Here is a 24,484-nt window from a genome sequence, read left to right as displayed (position 1 = left end):
GGAGGGCGGTGAAGGGGAGCAAAGGGACCCAGGAAGAAGTTGAGTCTGGAGGGAACAGAAGAGAAGACCAGTGAACATGCCCAGTTAGGGATGGGGCCCCAGGAGAGGGGAATACCAGAGACTTTAAGACTAATGTCATGTCTGACAGTCCGTTTTACCTGCTGTGCTCTGCTCTGATGTAACCCCCACACTTGCCACCCTGCATCTTTAATAAGAAAGGTAATGGCTTTGAATGAGTGCTGTTCAGGAGAAGTCGGGTAAGGGAGCTGAGCCTCTCTGGTAGATATGGGATAGTGAGAAGGGGGCAGCTGAAATATGCAAGATGAGACAAAGATCCAGAATTCACTGGAACAAAATCCCAGCCAGAGTGACCTGGCGACATGTCTGCCTTTGAATCCCCACTGAGACTAGAGACTTGGCTGGGGGCCCTGCTACCCAGGGGATGGAAGTTTGAGCCAGTGTCATGTGACCATCCAAGGACAGGGAGCTAGGGCCTGGCTGACATCTGTGTTACAGGAGTCTGGCAGAGGGCAAGGGTCCCATCATTCCTGCTGAGCGCCACAGCCTGTGGCCACTGGTCCTTACAACAGAGATCTCACCTGGGGCCTTGGTCAGAGGGACAGAGTGATGGAGGTCGCTGTCCTGCTTCTTAGTTGGAGGTTTCAGAGGTAAAAGGTGATTCAGGGGAAGGGAGAGGTGGTGGAAGGGAAGGAGGGAAAGTTTTCGATGTTCAGTTTCAACATCCATGGCTCTGGAGATATGGTGATGAGGAAAACACATGATTTCTCTATTCCCAGAGCTGAGAGGCCAGTAGAACAGACATTAAATCAGTAAGAGCAGAGCATGTTAGAATAAAGGAAGGGGGAAGAGGGTACAGCTGTAAATTAAAAATAACTGAGTGTAGGGGACTTCCTTGGGAGGTAAGGATGACAACTGACAGATGAATAAGGAAAGATGCCCAACCCCCAAAACCTCAGTCCTTGCAGAGAGGCCCCATTTTCCTAGTCAACAAGGGGTTTAGCCAGGCCACTGACACAATGACACCAACACTTGTGCAATGACAGAACTAGATTCCGTCCTGAATATCTGAAGTGTGACCTCAACAGTAGGTTTGTCACTCTCCACCACAGCAGGCTTCTGTGCTCCCAAACTGATGAAACACAAGGCATTGGCAGGATTCTTGAACTTTCTAAATCAGACCCTGCCCCCCTGAGAGTCATGGCTTTTGATGGCCCAGAATGACCACAGATGGACCCCATGGACAGTGGCAATGGCTACACCTTCAGCCTTCAAATTTCTTCTGCTGCTCTGTGTGCAGACCCTCAGCCATGAACCTCACCATTAGGAGCATTCTCACTGGGTTCTCTAAATGAGTCTGTTGCTCTGCTATACAGCAGGGTATGGAAGAGTGTGACATGGGTGGCCCCCAGCCATGTTTCCCAGAACTCCTATCCCTGTGTGATCCGTTCCCATGTTGACTCTGGGCTTGGCCATGTAACTTGCTATGACCACTGGGACATTACCAAGAGGCAAGCAAGGATTTGATAAGCATTTGCCCATTGGATCTTGTTCCCCTTGAATGTTTCCTCTTAGACTCTAACTGCCATGCTATAGGGAAGTTCTGGCTCTCCTGTTGTGGGAAGGGGCACCCCAGCCCACAATCAGCACTAAGGCCTCACATGGGTGAGAGAGACCTTCTAGGACCTTCCAGCCTTGCCCAGCCACCAGCTAGAGGAACGCACAGGAGCAAGCCCAGGAGAGACCACAAGGAGCAGAGAAAACTACTTAGCTGAGCCCAGCCAACCTACACGACTATGAGACAGAATACACTGTTATAGGCTTATAAATACTGCAAAGGTTGCCTCCAAGCAATATTAATCATATAGATGTGATCCTCAGGCCTTGTTTTTCCAGCAAGAAAAGCCAATGTCATAGCTCCAAATGTAGTCCCCTTTACAATTCGTTGACATCTGTCCCATTCTTAGAGTGGTCTCACCAGGCTTCGATTTCCCTCAAGGAAAGTGGTTTGAAGGCTTTTTTTAGTTGGATCACAAGAGAATTTCACAACGCAGAGTACTAACCACTATATGATCATGGCCGGATCACAAGAGAATTTCAAAGCATTTAGGCTGCTCTCTTTTGAAGTGGTAGATGAGTGTCTTATGACAGCTGTAGCAATAAAGCAAGGTGATTTTTTAAACTATTGTATTTAAACACAATAAATAAGCATTTTTGTTGTGTTTTTTCCTATAGCTCCGTTTCCCCTCCCCCACAGCCATGGAAGACAAGCTGGAGAAGAGCAGGGAAGAGAAGTCCGTGAGTGCCCCCGTCCCATCTTTGGCGTTCCCCCAGGTGGGGCAGAGGGACCAGCCTGCAGTGAGGCCTGGGGCCCCTCCTCTTGTCCCTCGGGTGGCCCCATGGCATCCTCTATGCACAGCCGTTATCTCAGAGACTGCTTTTGAAGGCTATGGAGGTGCCAGGCATCCTCTCGTCTGAACCCTGTGAACGAAGGCTGGACAGTCAGGCACCTCTGAGCTGTTTGCGTCCAGCACCTGGACCATCCCTCACACTATCTTGATGGGCTCCATGGAGCTCATGATCTTCATGCTCCACGTAAAGTAGAGGGAGCATGCCTGCCCTCCTGACATGCTTTCTTGTTTCTATCACTGCTTTGGCTACCTGAGGTTTGGTCTTCTCCACGTGTGGCTTCATGCCAGTTCTTTCTGGCTGACCTCAAACACAGGTGCAGATGAAGGTGAAGGACCTTTCCCTTCCCAATGACCTCCTGCCGGCCCCGGCTGTAGCCAGAGGGAGAGGATGGGGTCACACCGTCAGACAAATTCTGGTGGTCAGGCATCTATCTCAACTGCCAATGTGGAAGGTGTTTCGTTTGGAGGATACAACCGGGGGGAAGCTGATTCCATCTGGGACTCCATCACTGCTTCTGGTGTGTGGGTGCTGGGGAGGCTACAGGGCCACACTAGGGGCTGTGCTGGGGTGGTCTTCCTCTCTAGGCCAGGTAGGAGACTAGCAGATGCTTTGGCTGAGCTGCTAGCCTTCAGTCCTAACTCCTGGTCCTCCTCAAGCCACTGATTTTTCTGTCTTGCAGCTCTGACTATTCTCAGAGTAGGAAGTAAAGGAGGAAGTGGCAGGCTCATTAAAATTCCACTGCTTTGGGTTGGCAGAGACGTGATGCCGTACCTTGCAGGATGAGTATAAAGGGCAGCTGTTAGTGGGATCAGCCAAAGCCTGGGCCTTCAGGGTGATGGCGTAGCCCACCAGCTCAGATCTCTTATAGGGCAGAAGCACATAGATTACTATCACTTCATCATTCTTCTGGCCCATCTCTGAGTCCTGGATCCTTTCCCGCGTGTAGCCCATGGACACCATCAACACAGTCTGCCCAGGCTCCTTGTGGTTAGGGAGTGGCTCTATGTAAGGCATTAGTTCCTTCCCGTGGTCCATGTCTGTCCACAAAAGCTTCATAATCTCCTCTAAAGTACCTCCCTTGATGGGATTGAGGACGAAGAATTTCTTGAGGTTTTCATACTCCATGGACATGTAGAAGGGAATATTGTATATTCTGTGCAGTACTCATTCTCACAATAAAGAAAAAAATTAGAAAAAGAAAAGAGATTTAAAAAATGAGAAAAAATGGAAAAGAATAAAGAAAAAAGTTAGGAAAATAAATGAAATTAAAAAATGAAAAAGACAATAAAGAAAAATGAGAAAAGTAAAAGGTTAAGAAAACAGGAAAAAATAAAAGGGGAATGTAGCAGAAAAACTTTAAATTAAAAAATTGTAAAGAAGGGAATAAAGAAAAAATAAGAAAGATTAAAAAAAGAGGGGAAAAAATTTTTTAAAGTAAGCAAAATAGACAAAAAGCCAAACAAAGAGGAAAATACTTAACTTTGGTGAAAGTCCCTCAGGTGACCAAAAGCCAGCTTCCTGAACTAGAAGGACCAAAAATCTAGACTGAGCCAGGGACTTATATAGGTGCTTAGAATTCCGTTAACAGTAGCTCCTTATGAAGTCACAGCAAGAAATGGACCTACCACAGCCAAAGATACTCCACAGTGGCTTTCTAACTTTTTTATCTCAAGAACTCTCTACTATTAAAAAAAAAAAGCCACTTTTATTTATGTGGATTATAGCAATAGATATTTGTCTTATTAGATACTAAAACCTGTAGGATGCTTCAGTGGCTTTTTCACTTCTGGTTTGAAAAGCTATAAAAAATTTTCAGTTTTTAAAAAACTCAATGTCTACACTTAAAATAGTCAATTCTTTTTTTTAATTTAAACTCCGATTTGATTGGTCTCAAAATAATACCACTTAACTGACATTACAAAACTCTACAGAAATATTCTTTTGCATGTAATTTTTTTGTCTGGTCTTGGTATTAGGGTAAAGCTGCTCTCACAGAAGCAGTTAAAGGAGTATTCTTTCCACTTCTATCTTCTGGAAGAAATTGTAGAAAATTGATATCATTTCTTCCTTCAATATTTGGTAGAACGCATCCATGATTCCATCTGGGGCTGGTGCTCTTGCTTTGGAAGGTAATGGAGACTGATTCTTCTTTGATAGGGGCCTATTCAGATGGTCTGTTGTGTAAGCTTTTTTTTTTTTTCAAAATGACGTTTTTAGAGAGAATTAATACAAACATTTCCATGACAGTAAACTAAATAAAAAAGATTGTGAAAAAAAAACGTTTGCCTGTTGAGGTTCCATTTGTCTGTTTGCAGATATGCTCAGTCGATTTGCCACCAGGTCACTGACTGCTGGAGCTTATTTCTTCCGGTGAGATACATAGATACTAGAGGAGACAGTTTCTAATCAATTTCACATGCAAACCTGCATCCGCTTTGGTTTTACTAAATGGCTTAGCATCAGCCCCCACAATAGAGCTCAATACCAGTTAAAAACAGACACCTCCATTCACAACTTCCAGGGAATTCAGAAGTGCTCCATCTCCTTCCTTCACTGGACTTGGCCTTCTCCCAGAGAAGTGGCTTGAAAGGCAGAAATGAGACTTTGGCAGCACCATTTTGCATTTCTTTGCATCAAATTTCTCCTTTAACGCTCATAGTCTACCGGCTGAGACATTGTTTCATTACATGGCTGACAAGTGAAGGCTTTTGTCATTTCCCGAACATGGCAAAGGCCTATCCAACTGGCATTTTATTTCTTATGGAGCATTTGGCTGGAGGTTATTATAGCAAAGTCCCAACAGAACGAGGTGACTTCATTAACAGTACCGCAACGGAGGACGTTTACCATCAGAAGCACTGTGTTGCCCTCCCCTTTTCCCCCATCCAGAATTACTGCTATTACGGAAAGTAATATTCATTAATCTTTCAAGGACGTGATTATCATCATCACATTTGGGAACTCTTGCTCGCATTTGCTTCATTCGTTTCCCCTTGAAAGCAACATTTCCAGCTTGTTTCAGACTTCCCTTTTTCACAGAACAGTTTATTCTTTCTTGTTTATTAAATTTGAGGGTTGATAAAAACCTTCTTCCTGGTAGAGCCTATTACTTGGGTTTCTGAATGCCTAATTAGGAGCCTTCTCCTTAGCACAGAATACTCCAAAGTCAGAACAGGCAATGAGGCAACTATTCCTATCTTAGGATAAAACATGCCCTTGGACCCTATACTTCTGGGGATGGGGTGGAGGCTCCTTCAGACAGGCCCTAGGCCAGGAGGAGGGAGCACGGCTGGCTGGAACTAGGGGAAAATGCTCTCATGCACACAGGCAGCAAGGAGACCTCACCTGCTCCTCCTCCTTTTCAGGCTCACCTGGCTACAGCTGGTCGCCCCTGTTGACCCCCTGCCAGGTTCAACCTCACTACGCACTTTCCTGGTTCTCACCTTGCCTTCTCTTTCTGACGCTTTTTTTGGGGGGAGGGGCATATTTCTCCTAAATATTGGAAAAGCAAGTCCTGGTAAGTTGGTCCCCCTCATAGCCCCACTTCCAGTAATAATTTCCTTAAGAAATAACCTCAAAGGCCTTAAAGAGCATCTCCCAAAGTGTGATCCAGTGGTGGTGAGGAACAGGAATTGAGGAGGTCCCAGACACATCATTAAATATATTGAACCCCTCAGAGAGGAATCTCTCCCTTTTCATTTCTCTGACCATCACTGCGGTTGTGTTGGGGAGAAACTCTCAGCTTGGGGCCACCATGACCAGAATATGTTCTCACATTTATTCATCTCATTCCATAAAGAAAATGCTGACCTCAGGCTCAGAATTTTGGCAGGCACCAGGATCTAGCTAGAATTCAATTATATTGCTTTCCATTTTGGGGGGTTTTGTTTTGTGGCTATCTTGTATTTATAGCAAAAGATACAACTGTTCATATAGTCATACATTCCCATGCCCAGATGGTACTCAGAGTTGGTAATAGACCATGGAGGTATACAGGAAAGGCTGCCCAGTGAAGGCTGTGTTTTAAAGGCAATGATTCCTAACCTCACAGCACCTAGGAATCCCAGGGTAGTTGTCAAAATCCCAATGCCCAGGCCCTTCCCCAGACCAATTCCATCAGAAACTCTGAGCATGGGATCTAAGTAAGGGTGTTTGTTAAGCCTCCAGATGACTCCAGGGCTCAGCTTAGAGACAGTGCTTCCAACTGATGTTAAGTCTGAGCATAAATGAGACTAAACCTTTTCTCCACGCCAGAGCAGCAGGATCAACGTCTGGAACACGAATAACCAGGGCCAACCACAGTCCTAACATCTCAGTCCAAAAAATTATGGAATTTTAGAGCTGGAGGGAATCTGAGAGCACAGAATCTAGATCTTCATTTTATCTTTGAGGCCTTGAAAGGCCAAGAAGCTTGCTGGGAATTACCCCCTAGGAACCCAGAGTAGGGCTCCTTTCCCAACATCATGCTGCCTCTCTGATGGCTATAAGGGCCTCATTTGTGGATTGATCTGGAAGAAACTACAATCTTTTTTGAGGAATAAGGTAGAGACACAAAAAGTTGGAAATTAGGCTTCCAGAAAGTACATAGGGAAAACATTATACAGAGAGCCCAAGAGGTACCATGGACATTCTTCAAAGTATGTTCCATAGTTGGAAATTGCTAGATTAAAGAAATTGAAATGAGTCTCATCACTGCAGGACTTCTCAGGGCCTTCAATTTACTAACATGTATAGGGAATCTCTGGAAGGAAAGAGTACAGGCAGCACTTACTTGCCTTTTTATGTAAACATCTCACAGAACTAGCATTTCTGGGAGAAATATTAGGTGGGCACAATTTCCTAAAGCTCTTTCCCTCTTACCCCGCTTTCTTTGTCTTAGAAGCACTTATCACTTAAACAATATTTGTTTATTGTCTGTCTCTTCCTCACTAAAATATAAGCTCCTTGAGGAAAGGGAATTTGACTCCACGGCTGTATCCCAAGCACCTCTAACGGTGCCTAGGCCTTAATCAGTATCTGTGAAAAGGAATTAATCGGTAGTCTCTTGAAACATCAGTAGCCATGACTGGTTACCTAGTGTGATTCCTCCTATTCATGGTTGTAGGTCTCTCACCACCACATTAGGCTGAATTTGGGAGTCTGTATGCTGCAGGGACCCTCACAAGACTGAATAGCCCTGGGTGAACGGCCAGGCTCTGGCACTAATGAACTCTGGGACCTTGGATAACTCGATTGACTTCTCTGGGTTCCATTTTCCTTATCAGTAAGGTGAGTGGACTGGATTAGACAATCTCCAAATGTCCTTCTCAGTTATTGTATGACAAGTGGCTAAATTAAAATATCTGACATAATTGAGGATTTTTCCATTTCTCCTTGGAGTTCTATCAGTTTTTGCTTCGTGTAGTTTGAAGCTGTTATCAGGCCCATAAATATTTAAGATTGTTATATCCTCCTGATGAATTAACCATTTTATCATTATGAAGTAACCTCCTTTGTCCTTGGTAATTCTCTGCCCTGAAATCTACTTTGTCTGATATTAATATATCTGCCCCAGCTTTTTGTATATTAGTGTCACCATGGTACATCCTTTTCCATCATTCTACTTTTAACCTATTTGTCTTTCTACTTAAAGTGGGTTTCTTGTATAGATAGCCTATAGTTGCTTCTTGCTTTTTTTACCCAATCTCTCAATCTCTGCCTTCAAATTGAAACATTTAGAACTCTTAAATTTAATGTGATTATTGATATTAGTTTTTTTAAAATAAGTTCTACACCCAAAGTGGAGCTGGAATCCACGACCCCAAGATCATGATGCACGTGTTCTATGGATTGAGCCAGCCAGGGGTCCCGATATGATCAGGTTTAAATTGACCATCCGATGAAACCAGAGGGGGAGACAAACCATGAGAGACTCTTAATCTCAGGAAACAAACTGAGGGTTGCTGGAGTGGAGGGGGGTGGGAGGGGTGGGGTGGCTGTGTGATGGACATTGAGGAGGGTATGTGTTATGGTGAGCGCTGTGAATTGTGTAAGACTGATGAATCACAGACCTGTACCTCTGAAACAAATAATACATTATATGTTAAAAAAAAAAAAAAAGAAGAAGAAGATAGCAGGAAGGGAAAAATGAAGGGGGGTAAATCGGAGGGGGAGACGAACCATGAGAGACAATGGACCCTGAAAAACAAACTGAGGGTTCTAGAGGCGAGGGGGGTGGGGGGATGGGTTAGCCTGGTGATGGGTATTAAAGAGGGCACATACTGCATGGAGCACTGGGTGTTATGCACAAATAATGAATCATGGAACACTACATCAAAAACTAATGATGTAACGTATGGGACTAACATAACATAATAAAATTAAATTAAAAAAAATAAATTGACCATCTTACTGTTTGTTTTCTGTTTGTTCTATTTATTCCTTTTTCCCCTTTTCCTCTTTTTCTGCCTACTTTTGAACTGATTACTTTTTTGTAATAGTTTTTTGAGATATAATTTATATACCATACACTTCACTCCTCAAAAGTGTACAATTCAATGATTTCTAGTGTATACACAAAAGTGCGTAACAGTTACGGAACATTTTGATCACCCCAAAAAGAAACATCACACCTTTCAGCTATCACCCCCAAATCCTCCCACTCCGACCCTTTCCCCAGCCCTAGACAGTCACTAAGCTACTTCCTGTCTCTATAGATTTGCCTGTTCTAGATAATTCATAGAAATGGAGTCACAAAGTATGGCCTTTTGTGACTGGCTTCTTTCACTTAGCATAGTGTTTTCAAGATTCACTCATGTTGTAGCGTGTATTAGTACTTCATGCATTTCCACGGATGAGTTCCACTGTATGGACATGCCACATTTTTTGTTTATCCATTCATCCATTGATGGACATTTGGGTTGTTTCTACCTTTTGGTTATGAATAATATTGCCGCGAACATTCATGTTTGGTGTACACATATTTTTCAGTTCTCCCGAGCATAAACCTAGGCGTGGCATTGCTGGGTGACATGATAACTCCATGTCTAACAATCTGAGTCCTGCCAGACTGTCCCAAAGTGGCTGCCCCAGTTTACATTTCTGCTAGCAGTGCATCAGGGTTTTTAATTTACCACATTCTCTCCAACGTTTGTTAGCATTTGCCTTTTTGCCTACAGCCATCCCGGTGGGTGTGAAGTTCTTACCTCATTGTGGTTTTGATTGTATTTCCCTGATGACAAATGATGGGGAACATCTTTTCAAGAGCTCACTGGCCATTTGTATGTCTTCTTTGGTGAACTGATTACTGTTGTGATTTCATTTTCTTTCTTTTATGAGTTACTTGCTATAAGTCTTTGTATTGTTATTTTAGTGGTTGTTTTGGGCTTACAGCATACATCCTTATGACTACATTCATGTGATCTTGTGTCACTTCATGTATATTCAAGAACCTTACCAAAGTGCACTTTGATTTTTCCGCTCCTGGCTTCTGTCCGGCTGTCATCACATCTCTGGTTAAATTACAGGCTCTCCTCTTTGTAGCACCCCGGGACTCTGTTACCTTGAGGGAGTAAAACTTGTTGTGGGAAGCTAGAGGAGGGAAAGTAAATGGGTTCACTTTTTAGCGCTTTGCCCTGTTCCTGGAGGGCAGGCCCATGTCCAGCTGTGAGGATCTGGAGGCCTGGCCTCAGATGCAGGGAGGAGGAGAGGAGATCTCAGAACGGTAGAGATCCTGAGGAAATACCTGAGGCACATGGGCTACATTCCTGATTCTCCTACAGATCTCCCTGGCTGCATTCCTCAGCATCCAACCATTGGGTTAAAACTAATACCTTTGTCAGTTGTAATGATGCCCTATGAGTCAGGTAAGGGCAACAGAGAGTCATGGGCTTGGTGACAGAGTGAGCAGGACTCAAATATCAGCTCTACCACTTACAGATAGACCCAGGGACAAGGTACTAAACTCTCATGAGCTTCAGTTGCTTCACCTATAAAATGGGAGGGGGAGGTAGGATTCTTACTTCATAATGTTGCTAAAAGGATTAAATGAGGCGATGTGGGTAAAAATGGCCAGCATGTGACATTACAAGTATTCCATTAATATTTTATCCCTTCTATATGCCTCACCATCTATGTGAGCCAATTATATTTTACTTTTTTTATATTTCTCAAGCATTCATCATTCAGGGACTACATCGCGCTTGCGAATCTTTTTCCTTTTCATACTCTGAAAATTCTAGTGAGTTCAAATGTTTTTATGGAATTGTCACAAACTCCCTACTTTTCAATGTGTACGACTGCCATTTATTGTGCTGACTCAATGCCAGGGATGTGCTGGGCTCCCTGCATTCCTCATTTCCAAAGCTAATTATCAACCCCGTAGGATGGGCAGAGTTTCTCAACCTTGGTGCCGTTAACATTTGGGGCCTGATAATTCTTAGTTGTGTGGGCTGTCTTCGGCCTTGTAGGATACAAAGCAGCATCCCTGGGCTCTACCCTCTAGATGCCAGGAGCACCCCCTCAGTTGTGACAGTCAAAAATATCTGCAGACATTACCATACATCTTCTGGGGGACAAAAATCTCTCCCAGGTGAGAACCACTGGTACGGAATTGGTGTCCTTCCCATCTGCCTGTGAGGAAGCCACAGTTCAGAGTGGTCAAGAGCTTTGCTCAGAGTCACATTGCTACCAAGTAGTGGAGGCAGGATTCAGATGAGTCCAGTTGCTCCTAAGCCCTGCATTATGGTGACTTGAGAATGTATTCTTATCTGTAAAGAGAGCCTCAAATACCTTTGACATCCCGGCCTCAGCTCTGTCTTCCGTGCTGCAGACGCCTGAACTCTCTTCTCTGAAAACCAAGAAGAGGCCCCCAAAGAAGGGATTAGATAGTCCTTGTTCACAGACAGGGCTCAGAGGGCCAAGTGCAACATATTGCATGTAGCTAGTCCCTGAGTATGCTTTTCCTTGACATCAGGGGTATTATGATTCGAATCATGTCCCCCAAAAGATATGTTGAAGTCCTAACCCTTGGTACCATTGAATGTCATCTTATTTGGAAACAGGGTCATTGGTGATGTAATCAAGTTTAAATGAAGTCATCAGGGTAGACCCCTAATCCCGCAGGCCTGGCATTCTTGTGAGGAGAGGAACACCTGGGCACAGACTAGGGGGAGGAGGGCCATGTGGGACTGGAGGCAGAGATCTGAGTTACACTCCCACAAGCCAAGAAAGCTGGAAGAACCTGGAAGAGCCAAGGAAGCATCCTCCCCTAGAGGTTTTGTAGGAACACAGCCCTGGGATACCTTGATTTCAGACTTCCAGCCTCCAGGCTGACAAGACAATACATTTCTATGGTTTAACACCACCCGGTTTACAATACATTTGACCCTTGCACAACACGAGTTTGAGCTGCAAGGGTCCACTGGTAAGCGGATTTTTTTCAATAAATACAGTACAGTACTGTAATGTATTTTCCCTTCCTTATGATTTTCCTCATACCATTTTTTCCTCTAGCTTCCCTACTGTTAGAATACAGTATATAATGCATGTAGCACACAAAATATGTGTTCGTCGACTATTTACATTATCAGTAAGGCTTTTTGTCAACAGTAGGCTATTAGTAGTTGAGTTTTGGGGGGAGTTCAGGGTTATATGGGATTTCCAACTGCATGGGGGCTGGTGCCCCTAACCCCTATGATGTTCAAGCACCGATGGTACTTGGTTACAGCGCCCCCCCAGGAGAGTACTCCCCAGGTCCTCTGGCAGCCCCGAGCACCCCATATTTTGATATGACAGTGCTCCCCAGTCAGTTATAATACCTGGCCATTAATCAGAGTATAAAAGACATTTGACTTCCCTACCACAGAGCCACAAGTTCAATGGTGCCTCCCACTTACCACATGGCCGAGATAATGATCTGGCAGTGAAATGACAGCTCAGGGACCTTCCTAGATAGCAGCTGCCCACTCAGATGCCTGCACATGGTGTGTCAGCGGCCTGGGCGTGCCATGTCAGTGCCTTATCTTTCTTGGTAACAGGAGGTACCCTACGGTCCTGAGATAAGGGGGAGAAACTTCATAGAATCTGACTCAATGGCCTTGATTACCGCAGGTCACAAAGAAACACACAGAGGGAAATGAAACCTAGACAACTATGAGTATGATACAGACAGGAAATGACCAAAGGTAGCTAAGAGAATTTAAAATCTAAAATCCAAAGCAATTTATTCTGGATGAGTAAACAAATCATCGCAAACAGACTCATAGGAAGTCTGAAATTCTTTGAGGCTAAATCAGCCCTTAGAGGTCAGGTGCATCCCAAATAGGCCTCTCGTCTTTCCCAGTCCAAACCCTGTGGGATGTTCCATGTTTAAAGGACCACATGGACAAGCAAAATTTGGAAAGGGTTCTGTACTTTAATCTCTCTCTCTGGAAAGTTCATAAGGCCCATTAGCATATTAAAGACAGAGAAATTCGGCTGGAAAGACATCCATTCAACTCCTTCTGGGGGAGGCAGCAGAATACTCTCTGGACTACTGATGTGTTCTAGCCCATGCACTTTACAGAATTTGAGGCTGAGGCCCAGAGAAATTAGCCGCTTTTTCAAAGGTCACACAGACAGAAAGTGACCTTGGATGACTCAAATAGGGTCTTCAGATTCCAAAGCTGCACTCTTTCTATGTTTTCATGTCCCCATTAATTAGTTTATTAATAAACATTTGCATGCTACCACTTGGTGAGGCAGGAATATAAAAATGAATAAGGTAGACCTTGCCTTGCATGTAATTTACTATTTCTGGAGTGAATGAGCAGCAGAAAAACAAATAATGGAAAGATCGTGGGGACAGGGAGGGGAGGGAGAGAATGGCTGACTTTGGGATGAATATAGAACCTGTCAGGCTCGAGGTTTCCCCTCAGGTTAGTGTTGTTCCGGTGAGTCCCAGCACCGAGACCTACCATCCCTGGCACCCACAGCCTCTACCAAGGGGGGTGGGGGGGCAGAGCCCTGCTGACCAGGCTGCCCAGGGGGCTGCCCGCTAACTTGGCAAAGCTGATTGGGTCAGGGGGACCAGCCCACGAGCCTGTCAGACATGGACAACATGCTTCCTCCGCCCCCACCATGAGCCATTGGAGTCCCTCAAAACTGGAACAGGGCCGGGGTGGGGGCTACAGAGAAGAGGCAGTGATCAACATCTGAGGGATGGCGTGAGGTCCCAGCGCCCTGAGGGGTCCCAGGCAGAGCAGGGGGGTGAGGAGGCAAGCAGCAGAGGAGAGCGCAGTGGAGCTGGGAGAAGGGGCTGGACAGCGGGCAGCGGCCTCCCTTCCACAGCTGCCCTGCACTGGTGGCTGGGGGGCCCGGCTCCATCACAGCCCCTGTGACTGCATTTCTGAGAGCGCCCCCCCCGCCTTGGTGCCCCCACCCACCCTCCCTGAACTAGGGGCTCTGCGCTTGCTCAGTAAAAGTGCCTAACTCCTTTTCTCAGTCATGGTCAAATACACATAACATACAATTTACCATCTTAACCATTTTTAACGTAGTTCAAGTGACATTAAGCACACTCACACTGTTGTGCCACCATCAGCACCACCCACCTCCAGAACACTCCTCATCTTGCACAACTGCAACTCCAACCTCCTCTTCCCCCAAGGCCTGGCAACCATCATGCTGTTTTCCGCCTCGATACATTTGATGGTTCTCAAAACCTCACATGAGAGGAATCATACAGTATTTGTCCTTTGAGGACTTATTTCATTTCATATGATATCTTCAAGCTTCATCCATGTTGCACCATGGGTCAGAACTTCCTTTTTAAGGCTGAATAATATTCCATTGTATGAATATATCACATTTTCTTATCCGTTCATCCACTGATGGACACTGGAATGCTTCCAACTTTTTGGCTATTTGAGTGATGCTGCTATGAACATAGGCATATGGCTATCTCTGAGACCCTGTTTTCAATTCTTGGGGCGTTGAGACCCCTGGCAAGGGTACAGGAAGAAATGTGGCTACCTAGGGCAGAGGTGGTACGTAGTCAACTGAGGTCCAAGAAGGTGAGGGGAGGAGAGGTTGTATCCTGGCACCTAGCTTTGGGTTTGCTACCCTCCCAGCCTCCACCATGGGAGCCTCTCTTCAGGCAGAGACAGATCAGCCTGAGGCACAATTCTCAGGCACTTTTTCCCTCTCTTCTCCATACTTTTCAAACAGGCTTTCCAGAATGGAAGCTCCAAGAGGGCAATGATTGCCCCATTCTGTTCACTCACCCATTCTAGCACCTGTTGAGTGCCTGATACAAGGCACACTTCAACCAAATGACATTGAGAAGTCATTAACACTTGAAAGTGAATTAAATTGCTGTGTTCTTTTTTCTGTCCTCCCCTATAAACTTCCAGCCCCTTAGTTTCGTTTTTGCTTTGTCGAGCAAAGCCTATAGTTTACATTAGGATTCACTGTTGGTATTGCATGGGTCTGGACGAAGGCATAATAACACGCATCCACCATTATAGTATCTTATCCCGCGGTGCCCATCACAGTCACCTGAGGAGGGTTCTGAAAAATATTTTAGGTTTGGGTTCCACCTCAGAGATCCCTGTTTGAAGGGAGACCCAGGAATCTGTACCTTTAAAAAGCCTTAATTATTATGATGGGCAGCACCATTTGGAACCATGACATTAAAGACAGAATTTCAGACACCCAAAGAGATGGGAGGATGGTCCTATCATGACACCTGGAGGGTGCCGCCTGCTTGGCCTTCCTACCTGTCTTGTCCCATAGCTCCCTCTGAAGGCCTGATGAGACCAGACCTTTACAATTTGTTGCTAATTGGACACCTCCACCTGGCATCTCAAATGTCACTTCTCCCACGTGAAACCCGTAATGATCCTAATGCCCACCCAGAAACAGACTCTGCTCTGACCTTCTGACTTTGGAAGTTGGCAATTCCAATCTTCCTCCTGCTCAGGACAAGACTCTTAAAGTCAACCTTAACTTCTCTGAGATACATCTAATCTATCAGCAATGTACTTTGACATTTAAAATAAATCCAGGATCTGACCACTTTCACCCCCTCCATTCCCACTGCTATAACAGGTCTCTCTGCTTCTGCCCTGGCCCCTTCCTGTCTGTCCTCAACCATAAGCCAGAATTGGCCTATAAAAATGAAGTCAGATCACATCTCCCTCAGCTCACAACCCTCCACTGACTCCCATCTTACTCAGAGGAAAAGCTAAAGTCCTTACAGCAGCCTATAAGGTCCCTCACAAATCCTTGTGGTCCTTACTTCACCCCCAGGTCTCTCATTTCACTTGCTATTTGCCTCCCTGGCCCTTTCAGGCACATGGGCCCCTTGAAGTTCCTGGAACATGTGGGTAACTCTACCCCAGGGCCTTTGCATTGCTGTTTGCTCCTCCTGGAATGCATTCCCTCCAGAGAGCCACTGGCTGGCTTCCTCATACCCTGAAAATTTTCACAGGACACACTGTCTAAAATTTCAAATTTCTTGCCCCTTTGCCAGCACTGCTATCTTTATTTTTCTCATGAGGACTTAGCTCTGGTTATACTACCTGCTGACTTGCTTGTTTATTTCTATCTGGCTCCTCCCACTAGATGCCAGAGCCACAAGGCGGAGCTACCCGTCTGCTCTGTCCCCTGAGGAGCCTGGGAGCCCAGAATGGGGCCTGGTGCACAGTGGCTCTCATCCTCCATTGCCTCTCCTTTCCTCTCAGCCTCTGGCTCACATCCCATCTGCCTTCCATGTGCAGAGGACTCCCCCTTTTAACCCTCTCTCGTAGCCCCCCCACTTGGTCTTCACTCCCCAGAAGATCTCTTCCCTGCTGGGTGTTTTCCCAGCTGCCAAAAGCTTCTTTCTAAGACGCAAATCTGCAACAATCTCTCAGTGACACCCCTTAACTTTCAGGACACTGTTCAAACGCCCTGCTTCAAATACAAGGTCCCCACCAATGGGGCCCAGCCTGCTTCTACAGCCAAACCTCTAAGCCCTGTCCATCTCTGTGCATCTTCAACTCTGTAGGCTGTCTTTCCTCTCCTGCCTTTGCACGTGCTGTTCCTTCTGCCTGGCATGCCCTCCTCCCACCCTGAACCCTGTAGCGTAGGAGGGGTCCTACGCTACGCCCAGCAAGCCCCGAGTTAGCCGTCAAGTTCTAGCTGATGGAACCACCCTGCAGAAAGCCTTCTAAGAACGCCAGTCATAGCTACAACCCCTTCCACAGCCCCTCAGCTCCCCGAGTGTACTTGAGCAGCACCACCCTGGATTTACCTGTCTCCGTGATTAGTGCAAGCTCTCCACATGCCTGGTCCTCACACTGGGTCTGGCACTGAACAGGGGCTCTGTGTATCTTTCCTGCATGAATAAGTCTCCAGAAATGTGAAAACACGGCCCAAATCAACGATAATGGTGCAAATGTCCATGACACTTTTGCCAGTTAATTGAACTCACTATTTGCTAGTTTAAAGAATGTTCCAGAATACATTGCAGGTATACCTAAAAACTAGGACAGAGGTGATAAATGACCTCTCAAGGTATCTGTGTAGCTCAAACTGGACTGGCTAAACAGTCTCCCCATAGTTTTACCATTCCTCCGTGTATGTGTGTGTGTGTGTGTGTGTGTGTGTGTGTACACATTTACATATAAATATGTTATATACACATGCATCTCTATGGAAATATTCTTCGGCGCACGGCTGTCAGGCTACCCTCTAATCACCTCCCCCCATCTGGTTGAACCTCCTGCATTCACACAGGTGAAGGGATAAACCGTCAAAACTAATAGTCACTTTTTCCTAAAGTCTCTAGAACTTAAGTCTTTACTAAGACGTATGCTTCTAATTGTAGGGCCTTGTTACAAAATCCTTTCATGTTAATTTAGTCTGCTTTATTCTGTAATCATAGAAGACCCCTGAGCAAGGTTTTCGTGAAAAAATTCTGATATGCTAAAGACAGTAATGACATCTGTCACATTAACTCTTTTTTTTTTTTTAAAGATTTATTTATTTGACAGAGGAGTGGGAGAGGGAGAAGCAGGCTTCCCGCCGAGCAGGGAGCCTGATGCGGGGCTTGATCCCAGGACCCCAGGATCATGACCCGAGCCGAAGGCAGACGCTTAACGACTGAGCCACCTAGGTGCCCCTGTCACATTAACTCTTTTTAACCTTTCCAGATCATCTGTGTGATTTCAGCTAATGATTTAATTTAGCGTCTATGAGCATGTTGTTCATTCATTCATTCGTGTAGAGGCTCTGCTGGTCATTCGACAAATGCTCACGGGGTGGATGCTAGGGCAAGTTCAAGCGGACAAATAAAAGAGATGTTTAACTAATGACACATGCTGTAAGAGAAATAAAATGTGCCAGTGTACCAGAGTGCTGGAATGAGGGCGTTACTGCAGGTCACACAGACCTGAGCACCTCTCCGCAGAGGTGACATTAGAAATGAAACCTGACGACCAGAGGAGCCAGCCGGACAGCAGGGATTGAAAGGGAGGAGACAAGGGCAAAGCGGTAGAGACACGGGATGGGACATGGTCCTTGCCAACACGGAGGGGGCAGGCCTAACCCGTCGCCCCACCCCCCTCCTCCTGCAGCCTTGACAGTTGTCCCTCTCCCCGCCCCGCCTCTGCACTATGGTCATTTGTTTGAGCAGCTGTCTCGGTGTCCCCAAGACCCAGCTCCGTGGGCTGGGCCTAGATGCGGCCCGCCCTTTTACCCTTGTGTCCAGTCACAATGTTTGGCGAACAGGTGGACTTCGATAGATGCTTGTGGCCGTGTTGAGTAACAGTGACTTGCCCACAGGGCTGACAGTGACCAGTCATAGGATAGAGGTTCACAGTACTGTGTTGGAGAAAAGAATTCCCAGAGCCGGGCGAAGTGTCTTTTAATTTTTGGATTATCTGTCAGTGATTCTCAGGGGGGGAAATAACATACACAGGAACTATCAGGAAGGAAGGGGGAAACAGTGGGAGCAATCTGAAGCATGACCGAAAACGGGATTTCAGGACTTTGCTGTTCATATCATCAGGTCTTAGTTCCAGAAGCCATTACTATCCACGGCCAGAGGGCTCTGTGTCCTGGGCACAGTGAGGCAGGCTCTGGAGCCTCCCACTCTCTTAAGTGTGGCCAGAGCCCGGCATCATGCTCATGCTGCAGGCGAGATGGAGCAGCTGGGGGAGTGTGACTCAGCCCAGAGGGAATCAGTGTGCCCGCAGGTGCAGTCAATGTCCAAGGGGCAGCCACACCCCCAAAGGGGTCTGCGAACACTGACCACTTGTGCACTTTGCCTCTGAGTATGCAGGCACCTAAAGAAAATACTAGAAATATAATTACTTGTGATCTAGAATCCCACAAGTTGGCTCACGTAGGCAGTTAGGTTTGTGTCAACAACAAGTACCCTTGTGGTATTTCTAGAAGGTTGAGCTCTGGAGATGTGAGTCAGACCTGCTATCAAAAACCTTTGGTTAAAATAATAGATAGCATTTATCGAGTGCTGACTATGTGCCAGATACTGAGCCAAGTGCCTTATCTTGGTTAATTCTCCCAGCTAACTTATGAGGCTGGTATTATTATTAACCTCATTTTACAGAATAGGCAAAATGAAGCTGGGAGGTTAAGAAGCTGGCCAAGGTCTCTCAGTGTTGGGGGGCATTTGTCCTCAGGCCAGGGAGTCAATATCTCTATAGCAAGTGTCCATCCTGTTACCAGGATCTGTACTTTTCTAATCCTATTTGCAAAAGTAAAACAAAAGTGGGAAGCCTCTATACACAGAATATTAACCTGTACCACTCATTGCTGAAAGTGAGGCCCTTTTCCACCAGGGGTGAGCTGCACACTCTGTTCTTTTCAGATCCTTCCCTCCCAGTGCCTCTTCCTTTGAACATCATGGCACAGCCTCATATCTATGAACCTTACTCCAGTGATGAGGTCAAGATCTCTTTCCAGGATCTCTCTGTGGAAGGCAGTATGAGAAAATCAGCAAGTTCACGGGCACTGGAGATTTTCAAACAGGGGCAGGACAAGACCTTGTCGGGGTGTTCTGGAAGGGAATCGGCAACAGGAGCGACATCCACGTTCTCTGAGATCCCTCCCATAGGAAAGCTCTGACTGCTCACACAAGCAAGGGCCATTACTGTTGATAAAACCAACCGGCTGGTACTGCTTTTAGACTCAGTGAACCTAGGAAGTGGTATTCATTATTATTCACTATTGCAGTAAGCCCAAATCTTGAAGCTTCTGTGGGCTGCAACCTTGTCTATTGAGAACCTATGGCATACAGCACCAGAAGTTAAGCCTACACCTTCATTAATCAGGCAAGTGGAGGCAGCATGAAACTGGAAGACAGGAGAAAATGGATAATGCTGGATTCTTTGCATGGCTGTGCCCTACTCGAACCATGCTGGGCTTCCTTCTCTTTACCCTAACCCCACATTGTCATTAACAAGGCCCCTTGTTTACATCACGTTGGGAGCAAACACTGTACCTCTACCTATATTAGGTCATTAAGAAAGTTGTGATGAGCAAGCTGGGGGCTCAGTTGTGTCAAGTGACTTACGGAGTGGCAGAGCAAGTTTCCAGCGAGCCTAAATTTGAACCATGCTCTCCTGGCTTAGGAACTCTTTCCACCACACCACAGCCAGCTCTGACACTTGCAGAAGCAGGGAGGGTACGCCCCCCCGGGGACCTACTGAGCAGCTCCCATGGCGGGAATGGAAGTTCTCTTGCCCTTGATCCAGACGGGAGATCTCCTACATAGACCTCTCAGGTCTCAGACTCTGGGCATCCCCTCCCAGCAACCCCCTAACCCCAGGCCCTGTGATGTCTTTGGAAGGCCAGTGCCTGGATGAGAGGAACAGGCCAGGGGCATCCAGACACCCGCAGGCAAGCAAAGAAAATGGAGAGAAGCAAGAGGCTCACATTGCTCAGCCCTCTGTGTTGGCAGACACTACACTAGACATTTTATTTTTACAGTTCATTTTGTAGTCAAGTAACACATACATGCAGAAAAGTATGCAGACCATAAGTGTAGGTCTTCATGAAGTTTATGTATGCAATATATCCTTCTTGATGTCAAGCTGCTTTCTCTCTCAATGCTGGTAATGACATTCACCCTAACTGTTGTGTTTGGTGTGTCCATTCTTGCCGCTGTACAGTACTTCACTGGATGACTCTACCATAATTTATTTACCATTATCTGTCGGTGCACATTTGGAACATTGCGTGGCCGTTGTGACTGGTGCTACGAATGTGTGGATATTCTCATATATGTCTTTTGGCAGCTATGTGCACGCATCTCTCTTGGATATAGAGCTGCAAGTGGAATTGCTGGGTCCCGTAACATATGTACATTTAACTTTGTAAGAAACAGCCAAATAGTTTGCCAACATGGATGAACTGACTCCCACTCCCACCTGCGGCAGATGGGTGTTCTGCTTCCTCCTTGTCCTTGCCCATACATGGCATATTGGCACCAGGCACTTTGGATGATGTATTATCTTGGAGCAGTCAGGGTGATGGTTAAAGAGCGTGGACCCTGGAGCCACACAGCCCGGCTTCTCTTGGCTCCTCCCTTTTACTAGCTGTGGGACCTTGGCCAACTTCCCTAACCGCTGTGCCTTAGCTTTCTCACTTATTAAACGGGAATAATAACAATAGTCCCATCCTCTCGGGGCTTTGTGCTTTAATCACAGTGCTTGTAGCGAGTTTACCATTGCACTCATGTTGGCTCTCACAGTCTTTCCGAGTAGACGTCACAGGGTTTCCGCAGTGGTCTTTAGGGGGTCCCTGGAAAGCCGCTACCCCTCAGCCTCTGTCATTGGCCATAGCCGGGGGCCCCGTGGTGCACTTGTGTCTGTGCTCAGTGCTTGGGGAGGAGGATTCCCACACCTGGGGAGTGGAAAAGACCAGAGAGTAGGGGGTGGGACAGGGGAGTGGGGCGGGAGAAGGGAGGGGGGCACAGAGGAGATGGGTCTCTCTTATCAAAGTATCTCCCAAAGAAGAAAAGGCAGAAGGAGACTCCATGGCTCATACTGTCAGCTGCCTTTTGGGCTTTTCTCACAATTTTTCTAGCTCCTTCCCCATACACACAGTTAATTGCTTTGGAAGAGCTGGTGGTTATCTAGAGAACAGAAAGAGGGAGAAATGTCTAAAATATTCAAAACAGGGGCGCCTGGGTGGCTCAGTCATTAAGCGTCTGCCTTCGGCTCAGGTCATGATCCCAGGGTCCTGGGATCGAGCCCCGCATCAGGCTCCCTGCTCAGTGGGGAGCCTGCTTCTCCCTCTCCCACTCCCCCTGCTCGTGTTCCCTCTCTCGCTGTGTCTCTCCCTGTAAAGTAAATAAATAAAATCTTTAAAAAAAATAAAAATAAAATATTCAGAACAATGTGGAGAAATTGAATCGCAGCGGCGATTGGTCTGATGGGCTACGCTTTTTAAGTAAATGAAAGCCTAATCAATATTTCTTTTTATTTCTTTTTATTTATTTTTAAGAAATGATTGTTTCCTACTCCCATTTAGTTCCGTCTTACGATTTTTGCCAGAAGAGACGTTCTCCCATTTTTAAACCAAGCACTGCTGTGAATCATGACACATTAAAAATGAAAGTTTGTACTCATGGCAACTGACAGCACTGGGAAATAGAAACAGTCCTCCATTAAAACTTCATGAGACTAACGGTGCCCCTCAAGAAAGTTTTTTAAAGAAAGTGAGTCCTGCCATTTGTTGGGGCCGAAACATACACTAAAGGCTCCCTTCTTGGTGTCACAGCCAACTGAAAGAGAAGTGGGAGGAAGGACTAGGTGAATCCTTTAGACCCTTGGAACTGCCATTTCCACATCTGTGACGAGGGAGCATTAGACCAGGTCTCCAGTGATCATGTCTAGCTGCACCACTTGGAGATTCTAAGAGTAACTTGGCCATTGGAGAACACCTGCCTAACTTTCTCTCCTGATTTCCTTTCAACACTCTCCTTGGTCTAATCCCCCCATCTCCAGCATCAGAACCCCCAGCACTGCTCCAGCCTCACCTCTTTGCTGTTCCACGGTGGAGGGGTTGACTCCTAAAATGCTGAGCGACTCTAGCAGATCCCAGCAGGACAGCGACAGAGACCTCAGCCCCACCCCCAAGCCCCAAATCCATCCCTGAAAAGCTGATGCCCTTCTCTCTCTGCAGACTCCTTTTCAATCCTAAAACTGAAATGCCCAGGAAGGAAACAATTCTTTTCAAAAATTTAAGAGTAAAATAAAGTCCAGTCCAGAGACCAGTCCATCTGCACCTCTCGCGTCCAGAAGAGAAACCCGATGCACAGGTGCGTAAAATGGTTTCACCAAGGTCACACAGCTGTTAATGACAGCACAGGGACTAAACCCCAGGTTTTCTTGCTCACATAGTGGTATTTTTATTAACCAGAAAAGGGGGAAAGGAACAACCATTGCTGAGGAACGATTATGTGCCATGAATCTTGAATGACCTAGGAAGAATGATATCATTGTCCCCATTTTACAGATGGGAAAACTGAGGCTCACAATAACTTCACCAAATTGTTCTTGGTGGCAGGAGAATGTAATACTTTCCTACTTCCAAAACCTTGCTAACCCTTCCTACGCTGTCACTTTTAATTCAAAGGAAGAATTTTTCCCCTGGAAATTTCCTTAGTTGGAAAAGTTGAACTTATTTTAAAATATAGATCTCAGACTAGCAGGTTAGATCTCAAGGCAGCCCAAGTGCAAGGTGAACCACTTAGTGACAAATAACTTGTTTTGGGGGCAGGAGGGTGGAGCCAGAGAGCTGACAGGAGGCCACACGTGGGCTGCAATGTGACCCCTCCTGAGACCCCGAAAACTTCAATGTCTCTTCAACTCACGAAATACTTGAGTGTGTGGAGATTTCCTGATGGAAAATGGTGAAGGATGGCCCGACCTGGAGGTAGGTCATGTGGGAAGGGGACTAAGGAGAAAACCCCAGAGAAATCACAGGGAGGGCCCAGCTCCCACAAAGCCAGGGCATTGATTAGGTTTTAGGTCAAATTCTCCCAGGAGTGGGGGTAGGGAGTGGGTGACCACCTGACATCTGATTCCCCTGGTCTGAGGCTGGTGACCCCAAGGAAAAGTGTCATCTAGGCCAAATGCCACCTGAAATCTTGGCTCTTGGTTAGGCTTTCTCAGGGCCAAGGGAGGGGTGGGACCCTGTGTCTTGCTTAGTGGTCACAGCCCGCTCCCACACGAACACACACGCACAGCTTCAAGCCCACCTGAAGGGAGCGTTCACTGAATTTCCTTGCCAGCGACAGGATTTTTACAGGACAGCACATGTGTATTAGCCTTAGCTTTTGTTTAAAGCACCAACTCACAGCTCTGATTCAGGGAATATTTATTGTGTGCAACTATGTGAAATGCAGAGGATGACTATGTCCAGTGGCTCTGAGGCAGGGAGTGCTCTCCCGTGGGGCAGGAGACCCAGCGACAAATCACAATCTGATGGCCACCCAGGAGCCTGTGCTGGGCAGAGCGAGCATGAGGGCGTGGGGGCCAAGGACAAGGAATCACTTATCAGGCACAGCAGCAGGAGGGCCAGGGCTTATCCAGGTGGGAAAACTGCGATCTTGGTTTGAACGTACACACAATCGTGAAGCCAGAATCAACTAGAAAAACAGAAAGACAATCAGCGGGGGCCAGAGAAAGACATAACCCGTTCTGGAGGCAGCTGCGGGAGGGCTTCTCCTTCCCACATCATCATCATCTTCATTAGCGTTGCTTTAACTTACGCTTACCATCAACGGTCCACAGCCACCCACCCCCGAGGCAGCTTCCCAGCAGCCCCAGATCTCTGATCTAATTTTACCCTGGAGAAATGTGGATTTAGAAGGAAATGTACAGAAGCCTCGCTTGGGAGAAGGAGGCTGGTGGAAGTCAGGAACTCCAGGCCCCTGGAGAGCACATGAGGTAAAAGGGGAGGGTTTCATGTGGGCAAACCCACAAAAGGCTCCGCGTGTTTGAGTGACAGTATTTTAGGCCACCGCGCAGCGACTGTATTTACCCGGCTCTGGGAAGAGTGACACAAGTTTCTGGAATGT

The 24,484-nt window shown here is 46.4% G+C and overlaps 1 protein-coding gene across 2 annotated transcripts; it reads right to left on the bottom strand.

Annotated features, from left to right (window-relative positions):
- Window positions 1–1,957: 1,957 nt before the first annotated feature.
- On the bottom strand, window positions 1,958–3,622 carry LOC112825321 (serine/threonine-protein kinase MARK2-like). Of its 2 annotated transcripts, none has more exons than XM_073899083.1 (2): window positions 3,202–3,622; window positions 1,958–2,169 (listed from the first exon to the last, which is right to left on the bottom strand). In XM_073899083.1, the coding sequence occupies exons 1-2, from the start codon at window positions 3,559–3,561 to the stop codon at window positions 2,161–2,163; spliced, it is 369 nt and encodes a 122-aa protein (XP_073755184.1). In that variant the 5' UTR covers window positions 3,562–3,622; the 3' UTR covers window positions 1,958–2,160. The 2 variants fall into 2 exon arrangements, with proteins under 2 accessions (XP_073755184.1, XP_073755183.1); XM_073899082.1 differs by lacking the exon at window positions 1,958–2,169 and adding an exon at window positions 2,248–2,499.
- Between the last annotated feature and the right edge of the window lie 20,862 nt (window positions 3,623–24,484).

Source organism: Callorhinus ursinus, unplaced genomic scaffold (genome assembly GCF_003265705.2).
Source record: "Callorhinus ursinus isolate GAN/ISIS: 27379988/994484 unplaced genomic scaffold, GSC_fseal_2.0 scaffold12, whole genome shotgun sequence".
Taxonomy (NCBI): Eukaryota; Metazoa; Chordata; class Mammalia; order Carnivora; family Otariidae; genus Callorhinus; species Callorhinus ursinus.
The sequence above is the reverse complement of the archived record's forward strand: the minus strand, read 5'-3'. Positions and strand labels throughout refer to the sequence as shown.